The sequence below is a fragment of the Natator depressus genome, chromosome 7 (assembly GCF_965152275.1).
Source record: "Natator depressus isolate rNatDep1 chromosome 7, rNatDep2.hap1, whole genome shotgun sequence".
Taxonomy (NCBI): domain Eukaryota; kingdom Metazoa; phylum Chordata; order Testudines; family Cheloniidae; genus Natator; species Natator depressus.
Window position 1 is genome coordinate 81632846 of NC_134240.1, and position 18358 is coordinate 81651203.

The following is an 18358-nucleotide window of genomic DNA, read 5'->3' on the forward strand; positions in this document are numbered from 1 at the left end:
CCTAGGGGTTACAGTGGATGAGAAGCTAGATATGAGTCAACAGTATGCCCTTGTTGCCAAGAAGGCCAATGGCATTTTGGGATGTATAAGTAGGGGCATTGCCAGCAGATTGAGGGACGTGATTGTTCCCCTCTATTCGACATTGGTGAGGCCTCATCTGGAGTACTGTGTCCAGTTTTGGGCCCCACACTACAAGAAGGATGTGGAAAAATTGGAAAGTGTCCAGCGGAGGGCAACAAAAATGATTAGGGGACTGGAACACATGGTTTATGAGGAGAGGCTGAGGGAACTGGGATTGTTTAGTCTGCGGAAGAGAAGAATGAGGGGGGATTTGATAGCTGCTTTCAACTACCTGAAAGGGGGTTCCAAAGAGGATGGATCTAGACTGTTCTCAGTGGTAGCAGAAGACAGAACGAGGAGTAATGGTCTCAAGTTGCAGTGCGGGAGGTTTAGGTTTGATATTAGAAAAAACTTTTTCACTAGGAGGGTGGTGAAACACTGGAATGCGTTACCTAGGGAGGTGGTGGAATCTCCTTCCTTAGAAGTTTTTAAGGTCAGTCTTGAGAAAGCCCTGGCTGGGATGATTTAGTTGGGGATTGGTCCTGCTTTGAGCAGGGGGTTGGACTAGATGACCTCCTGAGGTCCCTTCCAACCCTGATATTCTATGATTCTATGAAAAGGAATGGAAGTGTAAATGAGTATGTGTATCTTGGGAGAAGGCTGAATCTTTCATGATCAGAAAGAGAATGACGCAATACGGATTTATTTGATGACCTCCTCTCACCCCACCACAAGTACACATTCTCCTATATTAGATGGAGCCCCTGAATCTCTGCTCAGAGTTTGTCCCCTGCTGAAGGTGGGGGGAGTTTGACTATGTAGGCACATGACTGCTTTGTGTTGTGAATCTGTTATATAAGTAGCAGTGGAAATTTCAATATGGTGAGACTGTATGAATGAACCAGCCCTGAAATGAACATAGGAGCAGCCAGTGTTATAACAACAGTGAAGCCTACTCAAGGGATTGCCTGAAACAAGGAGTGGACCAAAACAACTCCACCAGTTGGAGCACCTGCAAAGAGCTGATCAAAATCTGGACCTACCTTTCCAAACTGGATTCTGCAAATGGCCACTATCTTTAACATATGCCAAATCCACCTGGATCCAAAACACCCTCAAATTCTGGAGTCTTTGAAATCCAGATTTGGATCTGAATTCCACAGATTGAGCCCAGCTCTAATCTAAACTACTGCAAAGCAGCATATAAGCAGCCACCTGCCATACTGAGTAAGGTCAGCTTTGGGCTCCTGCCATTTTAATCAGCATTTCATAACTAATTGCCTTGACACCGCTATCTTGTTATCAATTAACATAGACCTGAATGTCAGGAAGTAATTGTATGTCTCTAACTTTCTAAGGCTGCCTTCTGGGTCTGTGAAATGGCTGGATTTCCTCACAGGGATGTCATTACACATTTGGCGCGCTCCTCTTTTTGAAGAGCTCATGAGGGTTAATCCAAAGGAGTGGCTATAAAGCCTTTATGCTACCCATCACAGTCATGTATTCTGGGTCTGCCACAGCAATTACAGAAAAACCGTAGTACAAAAATGTTTGAGAAAGTTTTAAAAACATGTATTCCCCTCACCCTCTTTTTTGTGTTAATTAAGGCTAGTCTGCCTTAGTCCAGCTATCCTAGGGTTACCATACGTCAGTATTTTCCCGGACATGTCCGGCTTTTTGGTTCTTAAATCGCTGTCCGGGAGGAATTTTTAAATATCTAAAAACGTCCGGGATTTTGCCATTATTATTTTTCCCCAAAGAAGAGTTGATCATTCAAGAAAGAGAGTGAATGTTGATCATTCGAGAAAGAAAGTGAAAGCTGATCACTCGAGAGTGCCCGCTTTTCCCCCCTAGCTCCCAGCACTTGCGCCGTGAAACAGTTGTTTCACATGGCTGGGAGGGAAGGGGGAGGAGGGGAAACGTCGCGGGCTCAGGGGCGGAGGCGGGGCCGGGGTGGGGATTTGGGGAAGGGGTCCAATGGGGCAGGGAGGGGGCGGGGTTGGGGATGGGACTTTGGGGAAGGGGTTGGAATGGGGGCAGGGAAGGGGTGGCGTTGGGGCGGGGGTGGGGGGGTGCAAGCAAATACCCCCCTACCCGTGGAGTGGCCTCTTTTTGAATGTTCAGATATGGTAACCCTAAGCTATCCAGATCTCAGTGGGAGAGAAAAACTATACGTGATAACATTTTAGACACCTTTAAAAATTGCCTCTTCTCCATACGTCAGTGGGACCCTTTAAAAGGTTCCACTGGTTTAAAAGACTGTTTAAACACAGTTCTGGCAAAGTTTCCATTTCTAAAGACAGGGAATATTTTTGGTACCTGTAGAATATTTCAGACCATTGGAATCCACTGTAATAATGCCAAGTTTTTAAGAGCTGATACCTTGGGATTTGAGGCCTTCCAGGCTAGAAAGAAGTGCGGTACTGGAATATCCTGTTATAAAATTAGGGTTTCCTCTTCCTAATGATATAAAGCTCTTGCTTCTAACCCTGATGCATCATAACATATTGGACCTTTGAGCATTTACTGGGACAGGGTTGAATACTGCCTGTCCTGATGCTGTAATTTTTCGGGGGGACACTTTACCTTTTTGGGGGGTGAGGAGAATTCAGAGCCATTTGTCTGTTTCATTTTTAAAAAGGCATTTGAAGATGCTGAGAAATTTGGAATGTTAGGAGTGGTCCCAGTGGAGACAGATTCGTGAGCACAGAGCAGGGGAAGCAGTCAAAGGTTTATGAGGAATTCAATATTTTTTAAATTATCATCATATAGAACCAGACATGTGCATCGTGCTGTACAAAATCAGAACATTTATAACACGTTTCTGCAGTTCATCACATGGATGTCGCCACCACATATACAAATAGAGAGAGAGGGCAGCTTCTATCTGTGTAAGAATTAGGGCTGTTGAGAAGGGTAGAGGCAGGGGAGGTAATTTACATGTCACATGTGCCTTAGAAGACCATAGGCTACCTATAATGACTCTGTTTTTTCAAAGTTCATCATTTTAAAAAGCGATTTGCAGGCTCATCTTTGTTGGGAATTGCTGCATCATTCCCCTGATCCGCCCCTGAAATGTTTGTTCTAATCACCCCCACCCCCACCCCGTTTGCCATGCTGCAAGCACTACAGCTGGATAACAGCAATGGCAATAACTTACATTTCTACAGCACCTTGCAGCAAAAGTGCTGAGTAGAACAGGTGCTTCCGAAGCAGTCCTGTCACTGCCTGGAACGGCATGGAGGGCTGCTGGCAACAGGGAACTGCCTCTCACCACCACACACCATGCCACTCAGGGCTCATACACCATAACAAAGTGACATTCAAATACAGTGCAAGCAAAACACCCTCTTTAAGTGAAAATCAATAAAAGCAAACAAGGGGATTCAACTCAAAAGAAAGGAACTGTGGGAGGTAATACTTATAGGGCCCCTGCTATGAAGAGACAAAGGCACTTCATTCTAGCCGGGTTTAATTGCTATGAATGTGTGATCGTCTGTTTGAGTGATCTCTCACCTTCACCTCCCACCCTCTGCTGGTCATGGATTTGTTCCTTGTTTGCTATTTGTTTGTAGGTACTGAATTTACTTTGTCTCCTGAAGCACCTTCTCTGGCTCACGCAAATAGCCTACCGTGAAAATATGAGATGGAAAAAATGATTGGCCTCATTTGCACCTACACTGGTTTGAGGGTTTCAATTCTGAGAGAGTTTTGTGCAGTTTCCCTTTGGCCTTGCTCCTCAGGAATCCAGGCCTAGTGAGACATGGTCCATCAAGGAGTAAATAGAACCTTTTCTTCTGAGCTAGTGCCTCAGTTTCACCAGGACTGCAGAAACCTAAAATACCTGTGAGAACATACTGTAGATGTTACTCCCCAGGACAATGGATGCATCCAGTGAAGTGAGCTATAGCTCAAGAAAGCTTATGCTCAAATAAATTGGTTAGTCTCTAAGGTGCCACAAGTCCTCCTTTTCTTTCTGCGGATACAGACTAACACAGCTGCTACTCTGAAACCTGTCATTACGCAAGGCACTGCATTTAGCCATACGGAGTGGAAATCTATCAACTTCATGAAAAAACTCGTACAGATACAGACAGACATCATCTTCCTTTCCAAATGCAAACAGATGGACATCATACCAAAAGGACTGAAGGTAAAAAATCCATTACAATCTACATACCACACAGACTATGCTGACAGCTTGTGCCACACGCTCTCGAAGAAACTGCGGAACCACCTGATCAACATCCTCTACAGCAAACAGGGAAAGATTAAGAATGAGCTCTCAAAACTGGATACTCTCATAAAAAACCAACCTTCCACACAAACTTCCTCGTGGCTGGACTTTACAAGCCATTTACAACACACACTTTGCTTCTCTACAAAAGAAAAAGGACACTAAACTATCTAAACTACTACATGCCACAAGGGGCCACAACAGTTGTTCCCTTAACGCACCCAGCAATATTGTTAATCTATCCAACTATACTCTTAGCCCAGCAGAAGAATCTGTCCTATCTTGGGGCCTCTCCTTCTGCCCCTCCACTCCCACGAACATGATACAGTTCTGTGGTGACCTAGAATCCTATTTTCGACGTCTCCAACTCAAGGAATATTTCCAACACACCTCTGAACAACATACTAACCCACAGAGACCTTCCTACCAAGACTACAAAAAGAAGGATTCTGGGTGGACTCCTCCTGAAGGTCAAAACAACAGACTGGACTTCTACATAGAGTACTTCCGCCGACGTGCACGGGCTGAAATTGTGGAAAAGCAGCATCACTTGCCCCATAACCTCAGCCGTGCAGAACACAATGCCATCCACAGCCTCAGAAATAACTCTGACATCATAATCAAAAAGGCTGACAAAGGAGGTGCTGTCGTCATCATGAATAGGTCGGAATATGAACAAGAGGCTGCTAGGCAGCTCTCCGACACCACTTTCTACAAGCTATTACCTTCTGATCCCACTGAGGGTTACCAAAAGAAACTACAGCATTTGCTCAAGAAACTCCCTGAAAAAGCACAACAACAAATCTGCACAGACACACCCCCGGAACTCCAACCTGGGGTATTCTATTTGCTACCCAAGATCCATAACCCTGGACGCTCCATCATCTCAGGCATTGGCACCCTGACAGCAGGATTGTCTGGCTATGTAGACTCCCTCCTCAGGCCCTACGCTACCAGCACTCCCAGCTATCTTCGAGACACCACTGACTTCCTGAGGAAACTACAATCCGTCGGTGATCTTCCTGAAAACACCATCCTAGCCACTATGGAGGTAGAAGCCCTCTACCCCAACATTCCACACAAAGATGGACTACAAGCCATCAGGAACAGTATCCCTGATAATGTCACGGCAAACCTGGTGGCTGAACTTTGTGACTTTGTCCTCACCCATAACTATTTCACATTTGGGGACAATGTATACCTTCAAATCAGCAGCACTGCTATGGGTACCCGCATGGCCCCACAGTATGCCAACATTTTTATGCCTGACTTAGAACAATGCTTCCTCAGCTCTCGTCCCCTAATGCCCCTACTCTACTTGCACTACATTGATGACATCTTCATCATCTGGACCCATGGAAAAGAAGCCCTTGAGGAATTCCACCATGATTTCAACAATTTCCATCCCACCATCAACTTCAGCCTGGACCAGTCCACACAAGAGATCCACTTCCTGGACACTACGGTGCTAATAAGCGATGGTGACATAAACACCACCCTATACCGGAAACCTACTGACCGCTATTCCTACCTACATGCCTCCAGCTTTCATCCAGACCACACCACACGATCCATTATCTACAGCCAGGCTTTACGATACAACCGCATTTGCTCCAACCCCTCGGACAGAGACAAACACCTACAAGATCTCTATAAAGCATTCTTACAACTACAATACCCACCTGCTGAAGTGAAGAAACAGATTGACAGAGCCAGAAGAGTACCCAGAAGACACCTACTACAGGACAGGCCCAACAAAGAAAATAACAGAACGCCGCTAGCCATCACCTTCAGCCCCCAACTAAAACCTCTCCAATGCATCATCAAGGATCTACAACCTATCCTGAAGGACGACCCATCACTCTCACAGATCTTGGGAGACAGGCCAGTCCTTGCTTACAGACAGCCCCCCAACCTGAAGCAAATACTCACCAGCAACCACACACCACACGACAGAACCACGAACCCAGGAACCTATCCTTGCAACAAAGCCCGTTGCCAACTGTGTCCACATATCTATTCAGGGGACACCATCCTAGGGCCTAATCACATCAGCCACACTATCAGAGGCTCGTTCACCTGCACATCTACCAATGTGATATATGCCATCATATGCCAGCAATGCCCCTCTGCCATGTACATTGGTCAAACTGGACAGTCTCTACGTAAAAGAATCAATGGACACAAATCAGACGTCAAGAATTATAACATTCAAAAACCAGTTGGAGAACGCTTCAATCTCTTTGGTCACTCGATTACAGACCTAAAAGTTGCAATTCTTCAACAACAAATCTTCAAAAACAGACTCCAATGAGAGACTGCTGAATTGGAATTAATTTGCAAACGGGATACAATTAACTTAGGCTTGAATAGAGACTGTGAGTGGATGGGTCATTACACAAAGTAAAACTATTTCCCCATGTTTATCCCCTCCCCCTTCCCCACTGTTCCTCAGATGTTCTTGTCAACTGCTGGAAATGGCCCACCTTGATTATCACTACAAAAGGTTTCCCCCCCCCCCCCACTCTCCTGCTGGTAATAGCTCACCTTAAGTGATCACTGTTGTTACAGTGTGTATGGTAACACCCATTGTTTCATGTTCTCTATGTATATAAATCTCCCCACTGTATTTTCCACTGAATGTGGAAGTGAGCTGTAGCTCACGAAAGCTTATGCTCAAATAAATTTGTTAGTCTCTAAGGTGCCACAAGTACTCCTTTTCTTTTTGCGAATACAGACTAACACGGCTGCTACTCTGAAACCATGACAAGTGTTACAGGATTACCCTGATTTCCCATTGTAACATTCCAAAACATCACATTGTGGTAATGCCGCCTTGCATCAGTATTGGGCTTTTGTGATCTGTCAAAGTGGCGCATGGTGTTTGTTCTGCTAGACAAAGTGTTAAAGGTGGCAGTTCTTATTTTGAACCTATAGGTCATGCTCTCCTCCTCAGAAAATGTAGTGAGGCACACTGGTTTGTCTGTTAATAGATATCATTGTCAACAGTTCCTCCGAGCACAAAATGGTTTCTCCAGACTCCTGCCCTTATGCTTTCAACTGATTTGGGTAAGTCTTATGCATCATAAATAGTGCAACCTGCTTCTTCACATCTAGATAAAAGAATGGCAGGATAGAAATTGTCCACATGGCATCTAGTTCAAAAACATCAATGGAGAAGAAAACAAAGCTTCCAAACTTTTGTCCATGTCAGAACACTGACTGTGTGTGACTCTCCTCCTCCTTCCCCACCCTCAGAGCCGGATATCTTCGTGACATCCTTCTAGCCAAGGAACAGGCTAGTGACAATGTGGAGGCATGAGGGTGATGCTTCCACAGTATTTCTAGAACCTAGCAGAGAATGGCAGCACTGGAGGTGGTAGCATGTTTCACTATGGCCAGACCAATGCCAGCCTCTACCCCAACTTTTCAGCATGACAACGAATATCAAGAAGAGAATTTTTCCCAGGGCTTGATCCAACAACCTACATAGAGCAGAGTGGTGGGTGCCAGTTAGTTCAGGGCTTGTGATTAGCACACTCTTGCAGCAGCATTCCTCCATAGCAAGATTTCCACAGAGCAGGGAGCCATCTTCAGAGTCCCCAGCCCCGCTCTCTAGACCCTGCACACATGACAGAGGGCATAAAGGGATGTGGCCACGGGTGGGCAGCATGGCCAAGTGATGCATTCCTAAGCACAACCCATTGAGCACTAATGAGATGAGTGGCAGACATTTTGGAGGTATTTCACTACTCCTGCTCAGTCCCAGGAGTAAATCTTGAATGCACAGTGTGGATCAACAGGGTGTGAGGTATTGAACCATATCAGCACCTTAAACTGCTTGCTGTCGTCGTCTGCTGCTCAGTGCATTCCCTTCCATGTCCCTGCTGGGTCAGGCCCCAGGTGTTTATCTGAAAGTGGCCTATGTACCCAGTATAGCTTTCATGTGGCTTAGAGAAAGGCTTCTTTGTTTGTTCTTAGTGTAAGTTTTTTCTACCTCATTGATGATTTCTTATAAACATACTTCTCAACTTAAAACATGGCACCAGTAAGAAAGATGCTACCAAAAAACAAAATATAGCCATGACTATGCAACTTAAAATGATAAACGGCTATGGACCAGGTTGAGTGAGGGCTTAGTGGGGAGGGGAGGTAAAAGATAAACATGGAAAAGGACAAAACAGATTTATGTGCACGAAGTCCTGAACCTTATAGTATCAATTGCAGCAGCAGCAGCTTGCATCATCTCAACTTGATCTCTGGGCACTTTGTGGGAGGAGGTTATTGAACAGTGTGAGAGGTGTGGCTGCAGAAATGATCTGAACAGCTCATACAACTGTTGCTGCTTTTTCAGAAGGGAAATTAGTGACAGGGAGAAGTCTGAAGAGGTTACCATGTGTCAGAAAACCTGAGAATTGGAATATTAAGGAATCAGAGGAGAAGTGGGGATGTGTCCCTGTTCAGAAAAGAGGGATGACACTCAGGAGAGGGACAGTGACATTAGCTGACCTAGCATGTCATGTCCATTTGCTTCTCATTCTCCCCATGTGCTGCAAGCACTTAAATAAAAGGACTGGAAAATGTCTCTCTTTCATATATCTTCAGTAGGTGCCTCTATACCCTCTGCTGAATTGCTGTTGTGCTGATACAGACTAACACGGCTACCACTCTGAAACCTGTTTTGCTATAGTAAAGCCATACAACGAATCACAATAGATAACCCTGGGTTACACGGCTCCCATAGGCACTATTATCCCCTCTTTCTCCAGTGGTAGAAGAACACAATATTACAAATGTCTGCTGCATCTGAGCAATGTTCCCTCTAATTTTTGACAGGCCGTGTGTGCAAAAAATTCTTTCTGTGCAAATTGCTGTGCTTCTGTGCAAATTTTTGTGTGCGCAGTGTTTCGCCGTGTGCGCAGGGCTTAGGATCTGTGTGCGTGCGCGCACGCGCACAGCTTAGAGGGAACAGTGCATCTGAGGACTCTAGCTTTCTTTTTGCCAATACTAAGAGGTCCTGCATTCAAAGTCTAGCCCCAGAAGGCCTCTACATGTAAAGTTATTGAAGGCTTAGTGTGTTCTTACAAGAATGCTCAGCTCACTAATTTGAGTTTATATATTACGATGCTGGTCGCTTTCTGTGACTATTAATTTTATAGAGGGAGTATAAAGAGGATGGACCTCAGCTATATCTCCTGCCTTTGATCTGCTTGTGGCGCACATACTAATAAGCAAAGAGCCGCAGGCATCACTGGATTTACTGTGTTGTTCAGGATATAACAGCATTGCTGAGTTTATCTCTTGGAGCAGACAAAGGCTTATATTTTCTTTCAGTGGAACTGCAAGATCATTCCATGACATCCCAATGTCAAGTCTCAATTGGTCTGGAAGGGCAGAGCTATTTAATGATTTTTTAAAAAAACCCAGTTTTTGTTGTTACAGTTGCAACATTACATAAATAATAAGCACATACAATAAAAGATTATTCCATGGTTTGTTGAAATGTGATTTACTAATAGTGAGAAATACTAGATGTATCTATCCCATTGGCTGAGCTGTTAACTTAATGCAGTGCAAACAAGGTCAGGTGATCTCATCTTACTCAGAAAGAAGGGGAGTCTGCTATTCCAGTACAAAGTTTAGTTATCTGGACTGATGTTTGTAAATTTGTCCATGGTTTTAAAACATTGCATAGTTTGGAGATTCATTGGCTAATTCTCGGTGAATGTTCCACAGTTTTTACTGGAATCGGGGGCTTATTGTGTAAGATCTCCTAGGACAATCTGATTTCTCTATGACAGAAAGATTGTACTGTGTAAAGGTGAGGTGGCATCTGGATCTGGATCCACATTAGATTTAAGGTGAGGTTGCAAGTTCAAATGGAAGGTGCCAAAATTTTGCTAGTTGATTTTTTGAGATTTTGGCTCTAGATACTGGAAATCTAAAGAGAATAACTTTTATCTTGTGAGATTTCCACTATTCAGAAACCAAATCTCAAAAAACATTTTTTTCCTGAAGATTTGAGCGTCATCCAAACCAGAACTGGTTTTCCTTCCAGTTTTGGATAAGACCAGTGGCCAAACTCATAGAGCTCACCTGGGATTCATGAATGTGAATTGGACCAGCCCTACAAAACTGCAAAGGGGTTCTGAATGAAGTTTCTGGTTTTGACTCATCTCCAGTTCTGATATATAATATAATACCGGTACTTATAATGGAGTGATTAACTGACTGACTGATTTAATTTCCATGGTCCCATTGAGCTGGAGTCTTGATATACTTGTTCATTACGGGCACTTGAGTACAAGGGGAGAAATTCCAAATTTGAACTTTGATCAAAAGTCACCATAAGGTCACCAGTCTCTTTTATTGGATTTTACAGCTGAAGTGCCACTGTGAGCCACAATCCTGAAAATCGATGCATTCATTCATTCACCATGGTCTGATGATCACAGGGGAATTAAATTTGACGTTGCTATCATAGATCACCAAAGTTCAAGAGTCAAATAATTTTTTAACTGATCTTAATTTCTCCCATGAGGTAGTCATGTTGGGTGTGAGACATCTAGTGTGGAAAAACTGAGATAATCTAAGGTCACCAGTTCTATTTACTGGAGTTTAAACAAGAACATTTTTTGAAGATGAACAAATACTCCACAGGCATCTACAGAGCCACATCCAATGCTAACGGGTGAGCCTGCTGTCAGCTACTCTATCTTATCAGTTAGCCTAGTTTCTGGGCAATTTTCTTTTACAAAAAATATCTAGAAAATATGGAAAACACAGAAAACGTTGACAGTTGTATTGAGTATCCCACTTTCCCCACTGAGAGGAAACCACAAAAAATGAATCCAAATGTTCCTTTTCACAAGCAATATCCACAGAATTTTTCAGGAAAATTTGGGAACCTGATGAAAGAAACTTGTCAGTTTAAGTGCCAGATATTTACTGGTATTTAGTCAAAGTTTTATGTACATGGACTCTTCAGTTCTGCATACTGGCAGCTTACAAAGGTTTTTCTAAAGAAAAGAAACCAAAGGTATTAAGGAAACATCTTCCTGGAGGATAGATTAGCTCCCAGGGGCACAGAGACAGAAATAAAATATGGAAATTAGCATACAGTAAAAGAAAAAGGTATCCAATGTATTTGATAACTGTAATTTGTTCATTATCCTTTTCTTGCTATTGTATTCCCTCCAACAGGAAGGTCTGTAGTGCTTGTAATAAACCATTATTATACAAGTTAGGAGTATTTTACCTCCCTTATGTCTACCAGACTGTTTTAAATTCTAAGGAGTTTATTGGGCATGAGGGTGGTTACAAATATAAGTTCCAATCCTCAAAATCCACTTGAGTAACTTTACTCACGTGAGGAATGTAATGGGGCTGCACACTTATGCTGAATTACTTATATCTTAGTTTGCAGGATTGGGCCCATGGTCTGTTTCTTTTGCGTTTCCATTTGTTATTTAAGTTCAGTGTTTGGTTTCAATACTAAAGACTAGACTTACCACTCTTCGGCTTCCAGCAGCAGCAGCAGCACTTGGAATGGTGGAAATCTAATATCTATGAGCAGAGTAATTTGGGAATAAAGAGACAAACACGGTAGCAATTTCAATGCATGAGCTATTACAGCCTAGCGCTTTCTTTACCCACAGCTTTCTTTTTCTGGTCGTTGTCTGCTGTGACACTCTCAGCTGCTGTTCTTTGGGAAGGAGGTTAAAGGGCAGTTTGAAAGTTATTTTGGTTGAACACGCTCATGCCAGGAGCATTTCTGAAAAACAGGGGGGTGTGGAAGGATGTGGGTGCAGCAGAGAAAACAGAGAATGGATGTTTTTTACATCTTCTCCATGTGCTGCCAAAGTTATGGTTACACCTTTTAAGGTCACCCACCTCATTAGGTAGAACATTCCTCATGTCCAACCCCCACAGTTCCCTTCTGTCACGGACTTGGAGAGTGCCACATCTGTCTCTGATTAGGTGGGCTGTTTTCACCCACAGTCTTCTCTCTGTCCAAAACCAAAGGGGAGTCTGTCTCCACTATGTATCCTTCTGCCCGGAGCCCCCAAGTGTCCATTGTTAGGTAGAGAACTCCACAGGATTCCCAATTTTGCTATATTATGAAAGGGTTGTCTCCTGAAATCTCAACCACTGAGGGGAAGGAGGTTGCTTCCCCACCTCTAGTCAGAGGTTTTCCTGTCTTTTGCTGTTTCCAGCATGTACCTCCGGACTGTTGTGCACAGTCTGCCATCTCTCCTCAGATGTGTAGATAATCTACAACACGACTTGCTGTGTAAAAGTTAAATATTTGTTAATACCAACCATAGCACAACATTTCCTTTTGAAACGGACACTTGAACTTGTTTGTCAGATGGTGTTGAATGCGGAGGGAGTGAGAATTGGTGCTAGGGACAATCACTCAGCACAAGGTTTACCAACAAAGGCTGTTGAAGCGCCAGATTAATGGCAGTGGCATATCAGAAGCCAATTCACATAAATAATAAACAAGTATCTCCTCCTTAACCAACCAACCATCAGCAAATTATTGCCCACATCAGAGAGCAGCGGGCAGTGTGGCTTGTCAGGTTGGGAAATGCAAGCATGGCAAGCTAGACATTTTGATGTTCTCTACATACAGCCAGAGGGACTCTGCTGTAGTTTTGCGCCTGTTAATATGGACCTGAGGTGATCTGCAGGTGAGTTGGACCCATCCAATTGCCACAATTCAGTGGGACAGTGACTAGTTTAGGCCTGAGCATAGTTTTGGCCCCAGTAGTCAAGGCCTTGTCTACTGTGTTCAAGAAAGGCCTCTTGATTTCTGTGGCAGCTTTATTCCAATTAAAAAGTGGAGGGTTTTGTTACATTACATTGAAAAGGAATCATACAATCAGCACAGTAGCATCTGGTGGTGTTTATCTTGAAATTCAGTTCAGTGTAGTTTGGGTGTGCTACACACATTTGTACTGACAACACATAACCATGAGAGGAGCTGGAAATTTTGGAAGTTAAGTGTGGGGAGTTTGGGCTTTCAGCAACAAATGAGGCATGGGAAGCAGTTTAGGACTGCTGACTAAATACACCGGGTCCAGTCCTCAGCCTCTTTATGGCTGCTTTGCACTGTGTCGGGTGTCATAAAGCAGCCATAATGCAGGCTTAAATGGTTAATGAAGATACCCTATGATGAGTGAATCTGTGGGTGGCATACAGCCAGTGTACTATCTCCTACTCCATTCTCCCTTTCCAATGTAGGGGGCTTAGCCAAGGTGAAGTGGGCAAGGCCAGGGCATCTCTATGCCCGAGCAATCCCCACTGCCAGAATGACCCCTCAAGGCCACAGACAGCTGTGTGTAAGAGCAGCCCTGAGGCTGCTTTAACTTACACCCGGAACTAGCTTGGGCTTCAGCTGTCCCCTGCTCCACCTGATTTATGTCACTCTGGCAACACAAAGCAGCTGTAAAGCTAGAGGATCTCATCAGTGAGAACTCCCCTGACATTGGGGTGTGTCTGAGAGAAAGAGGGTGTGGCTGCAGCATTCTTATGCCCCAGCAGTCCCTGGTTGCTGCTGGACCAGTCCCTTGTCTGCAGGCAGCCAGGTATCAGTTAGAAGAGTCTGAACCTACTCTAACTTGTGAAATGGTGCCTGCCAGATGGAATCAGGGGAAAATAAATATGGCTTAAAACCACTTTTGATTCTTGCTCCAGTCCTGTGCTGAATACAGTTAGGTTAGAATAAAGGATCAGCCAACATAAGATGACTGCATATAGTGTCACTTCTGCTTAGAAATATATTCACTATGCCAGTTTCTGAATGGGCATTCCCTATTATGTAACAGAATGAGTGAAGAGATATTACTCAGACAATGAGATCTACATGGCCCACTGAGCTGTAATAAAAGAAAGGTGGGATGGAGCAGTGGGGGCGGGGGCACGGGACGAGGGAGCAGGGCAGAGTGCATGTTGTGAAATGTAGTGCTCCGGCAGACTATGCTGCGGCTGCTGCTGACAGAGGTCTGGCATGCTTCACTGCAATCTGATCACATCAGCTTCCAACGTGTCAAGCAGCCCATGATTTCAGTAAGAGATGCAGATGGGGTTGCTGAATGGCAGTCCAAAATATTCTGTGACATCATACAAATGGTCACGGTAACAAGTGATGACATCACAGTGGATGTCTGTCTCCATTTTCCTCACAAAAATAGACAAAAATTCCACTAGGCCACAAACATCTCCAAAATACCAGTGACTGACTTGAGGATGAAACCTGAGAGAGAGAGACTGGATTTTTCTGTTAATTTTTTGTGTTGAAAAAGGACAAATTGCGTAAAGCTTTTAACAGACATGGGGAGCATAAATTAGACGCAGCTTCTAGATTGAGGACAGTTGCTATTTGATGGCATTTGCTGGGCTGTTGGATTTTATTATTATTTTCTCAAAGGCAACATGTTCCAGAAGGCCAAGCTGTTGCCCAAGAAGGCACAAAACTCATTAAAAAGGGGTGTACTTGGCAGTGAATAAATGGATTTAAATTCTGTCCACATGATGGTTTGTCCCTGTGATTGTAAAAGGGTGCAGATGCTGTAAACCTTACTTAGGTGAGACATCCCCTTTGGAGTAATTGCACAAGTAAGAACAAGCAACATGAGTGAGGGCTGCAGGATCGGCTCAATAGCTAATAGCTGGCACAGCCTTATCATGATTAGCATCAATACTTTGCAGCTGCCAACTGTGCTGCAGCCATGATAGAAAAAAACCCACATGGTATGGACAAGCTTGCGGGTTACTCTATAGCATGATTTTGGCAAGCATGAATCTAAATAAAACCCAAGCCTCTTTGCAATATAGGACTGAGACATCATTCAAGCCATAGTGGACAAATTCCACCATAAATTATGAGTGCTACTCCTGAGGACATCAGTGGGAGCTTAGTGCATGTAATGAATGGCAGAATTTGGACCACAACAAATATGCACCTGGAATTTAGGGATGTGATCTGAGAAAGTTTGACAGGCTTTTTTTAGAGCACATTTGTAATAAACCACAGACCTCTCTCTATCTTCTCTCCCCAAGTGAGATCATCTCTACGTAACATCACCCATGTATGTCCAATGGACCATGAGGACATTTCTGTAGAGTCCCTCCACTTTACCTTTTGATTTTAAACTTGACTGTCTGGAGGAGAAGAGAGTATTAAATCAGAAATTCCTCATTTAAAAGAAATTAGAAGAGACTGACAACAGAAGACAGTGATGGCTAAGGTGGTATATATTACACCCCTAACACTCAGACTCCCTTAAACTTTCTATTGATGTGCAGGGGATTCTAAATGATGAAGACCCAGAAGGCATACGTCCAAGCAGAATGGCAGCTACTTTGGCTTACCCTTTCTTGTATCTTCTTACAGCTCTTTCTTGTGGAAACTAAATAAATTTAGCCTTCCTCACATGTTGGCAGAGTGTGGGTAGGTTCCAGGGAGTTTAACTGAGCATAAATTAGTGTAAGTTAGGTCCCTCTCATACCACCTAACATATCACTTCTGGATTGCACCCGCAGCCTGGATGAAAGTGATCAGCAAAAATAAATATAAGGATTATGTATTTAATTATGGTAAAAGGAGATACTGATTGTTTGATCAGAAGAGATTCTGACCAGACACACTACAGTCAGCTGTCTTTAAACCTATCTGTAAATGATGCAACATCTTGATTTTATTTCATCATATTTACCCTCAAAGATTTTAAAAATCAAATTTAACAAATTTGTAATTCATTGCTCTTGGCAGCAAAGTGATTTCAATTAACCTGAAATGAAGATGAGTGAGAGACAGGCAGAAAACAGAGAAAAGGAGAGAAATTTGGGGTCTGATTCTGACCTTGTTTTCAGTGGTGTAAATCAGGATGAATTCACTGAAAACAATGGAGTTACTTGGGTGTAGAACAAGAATAAGTGAGATCAGAATCCAGTCCACAGAGAGAACGAGAGAGTGTGCAATGTAAGGAGTGATCATCTAAACTTTGTCTTCAGGATTTATTATATAACAGCACTAATAACTGTCTATTTTCCTTCTTCTTTCTTTCAGGGCCTCCTGTAAGTACCAAAGTTCCAGTGCGTTTGCGAAGTGTGCACCTGATGGTAATGGGGCGAAGGGGGCTTGAGGGGAAATTAGCAGTAACCATTGTCTCCCATATGCCATGTCCAATGTTATAACCAAGTTTTCCTTTAAAATCTCCCAGAATCTCTCGAACACCAAATATCCTTTGTATTCAGTCAGAGTGCCTGGGCCCTTAGTGGGATTTCACAGACACACCCATATAGCTCTGCACAATTCTGAAATCTCACAGCATGGGATTGAGAAAGCTCACAGGGTAGAAATGGTGAATATGGAGGGCTAGAAATACTCCCAACTATTTTCATGTAGAAAAATGAGGATAACAGTGTGCAATTTTCATGCATAGGATGCCATATACTGAATTCGACATATTTCTTTAGAACTGGTGCAAATATATGTTGCATACGTACCTGTGCAACTTGTTCTCTGCCACTCAGCCATGGTTGCTGAATGTTTGGCCCTAGATGTGCAATTATCAGTTTCGAAGAAAAATTGTGTAGACAGCTTCCTTTCCAAATGTTAGCCAAATGCAAAAACTCAACTCAGACAACTTAGACTTCAGAAAAATGTCCAACTACTGCCAGAATGTTCCTAGTTACTCATTATTGCTAAGAGACCTTGAAGGGTATCAAGGGAATCAGAAAAAGCCTTGCAAGGACTGAAGGAATATTCCCACTAACACTAATTGATAACAAATGGGACCACCAGAGAAGTGATGACACAATATGCTACTGTATACCAGCTTATTCTGACCCCTGAACCTGTCTGTATAAACAACTGTTTAGGACAGGAAGTGAGAATACTGTAGCCAATTGAAATAACAAGATGAAATTAGATGGACTTGAATTTAATTAGCCAAGGTGGAATTTTTCACGGGGTAACCACGCCCCTATTCTCACTAAGAATGTCAGGAGATTTTAAGGGACTGCAAGTGATAGCAGTTCAAAAATCATAAGCATAAGTTCACTGTTAAATATTTAAGCAAAGCACTTGGTGTTTACATGCTGAAGATTTTCGCCAGTTTTTTTTTCTGATTAAAATGGATGGGAACTAGTTTATGATGTGTGGAACAGATTCCCACATTGCTGGTTTCACATATGTCACTCCAGCTAGCAACTCAGAAATGCTGACACACCAAAAATCTCAGTTTTTTATACATTTCACAGTGTGTAAATGTGAAGTTTCAGACTTCTAAGCTGAAGAAAATGGGAGCAGCTCTTACGCTGTACCATTTAGGGCGAACTGAGGGGCTATGTTTTTGCAGGGCTGTTTCTGATACATGACAGTGGTGAATAGGATTGGCAAGGCTGAATTCCAAAGAGTGAGAAACAGAGAAGATTAAAACACTCCCTAGTTATATTCGTTCTTGGGCATATACTGTCAGAGCATCTGAAGGGACTTAAAATTACACGTTGAATTAGAATGGTCCTAGACTCATTGAATTTCCAGTGGCAGATTCTGTCATTTCTCTACCAATTTTGATGAAGATAGGGTAATTTGAAAGCCAGCAACCTGTAGATGTGTAATTGGAAAGAAAGAAAGAAAGAAAGAAAGAAAGAAAGAAAGAAAGAAAGAAAGAAAGAAAGAAAGAAAGAAAGAAAGATTATGTGTTAGTCCAGAGGTTCTCAAATCTTTTCATAGTGTGAACATCATCTTAGATACCTTCCCTCCCAGTCATGATCATACAATATCTCTATGGCAACTCCAGAAATTCTGTACATGAACATTTAATATTCATCAGATGGAAACAAGGAGAAGACTCAGAAACATGTCACTAGCTAGCTCTCCATGGGATACCAGTTACCTACAGACCCCAGTTTGGGAATCTCTGTGATAGACACATACCAAATAGAAATAAAGCTTTAAAGATGGGTTGGGAAAATGGAACAATCAGATCGGGCTAGTACAAAAGCTGTTCTGATGATTTAACAGTTCTGTTTTCTCATTGTTTATAC

General features: G+C 43.0%; 1 protein-coding gene across 1 annotated transcript in view; it reads left to right on the forward strand.

The window, feature by feature from the left end:
- The window catches only part of COL13A1 (collagen type XIII alpha 1 chain), a 153282-nt gene that overhangs the window by 35954 nt on the left and 98970 nt on the right, over window positions 1–18358 (forward strand). The window contains exon 3 of the mRNA XM_074958917.1: window positions 16374–16426. Within this exon, the coding sequence (XP_074815018.1) occupies window positions 16374–16426 (53 nt within the window). The remainder of the gene's footprint in view (window positions 1–16373; window positions 16427–18358) is intronic.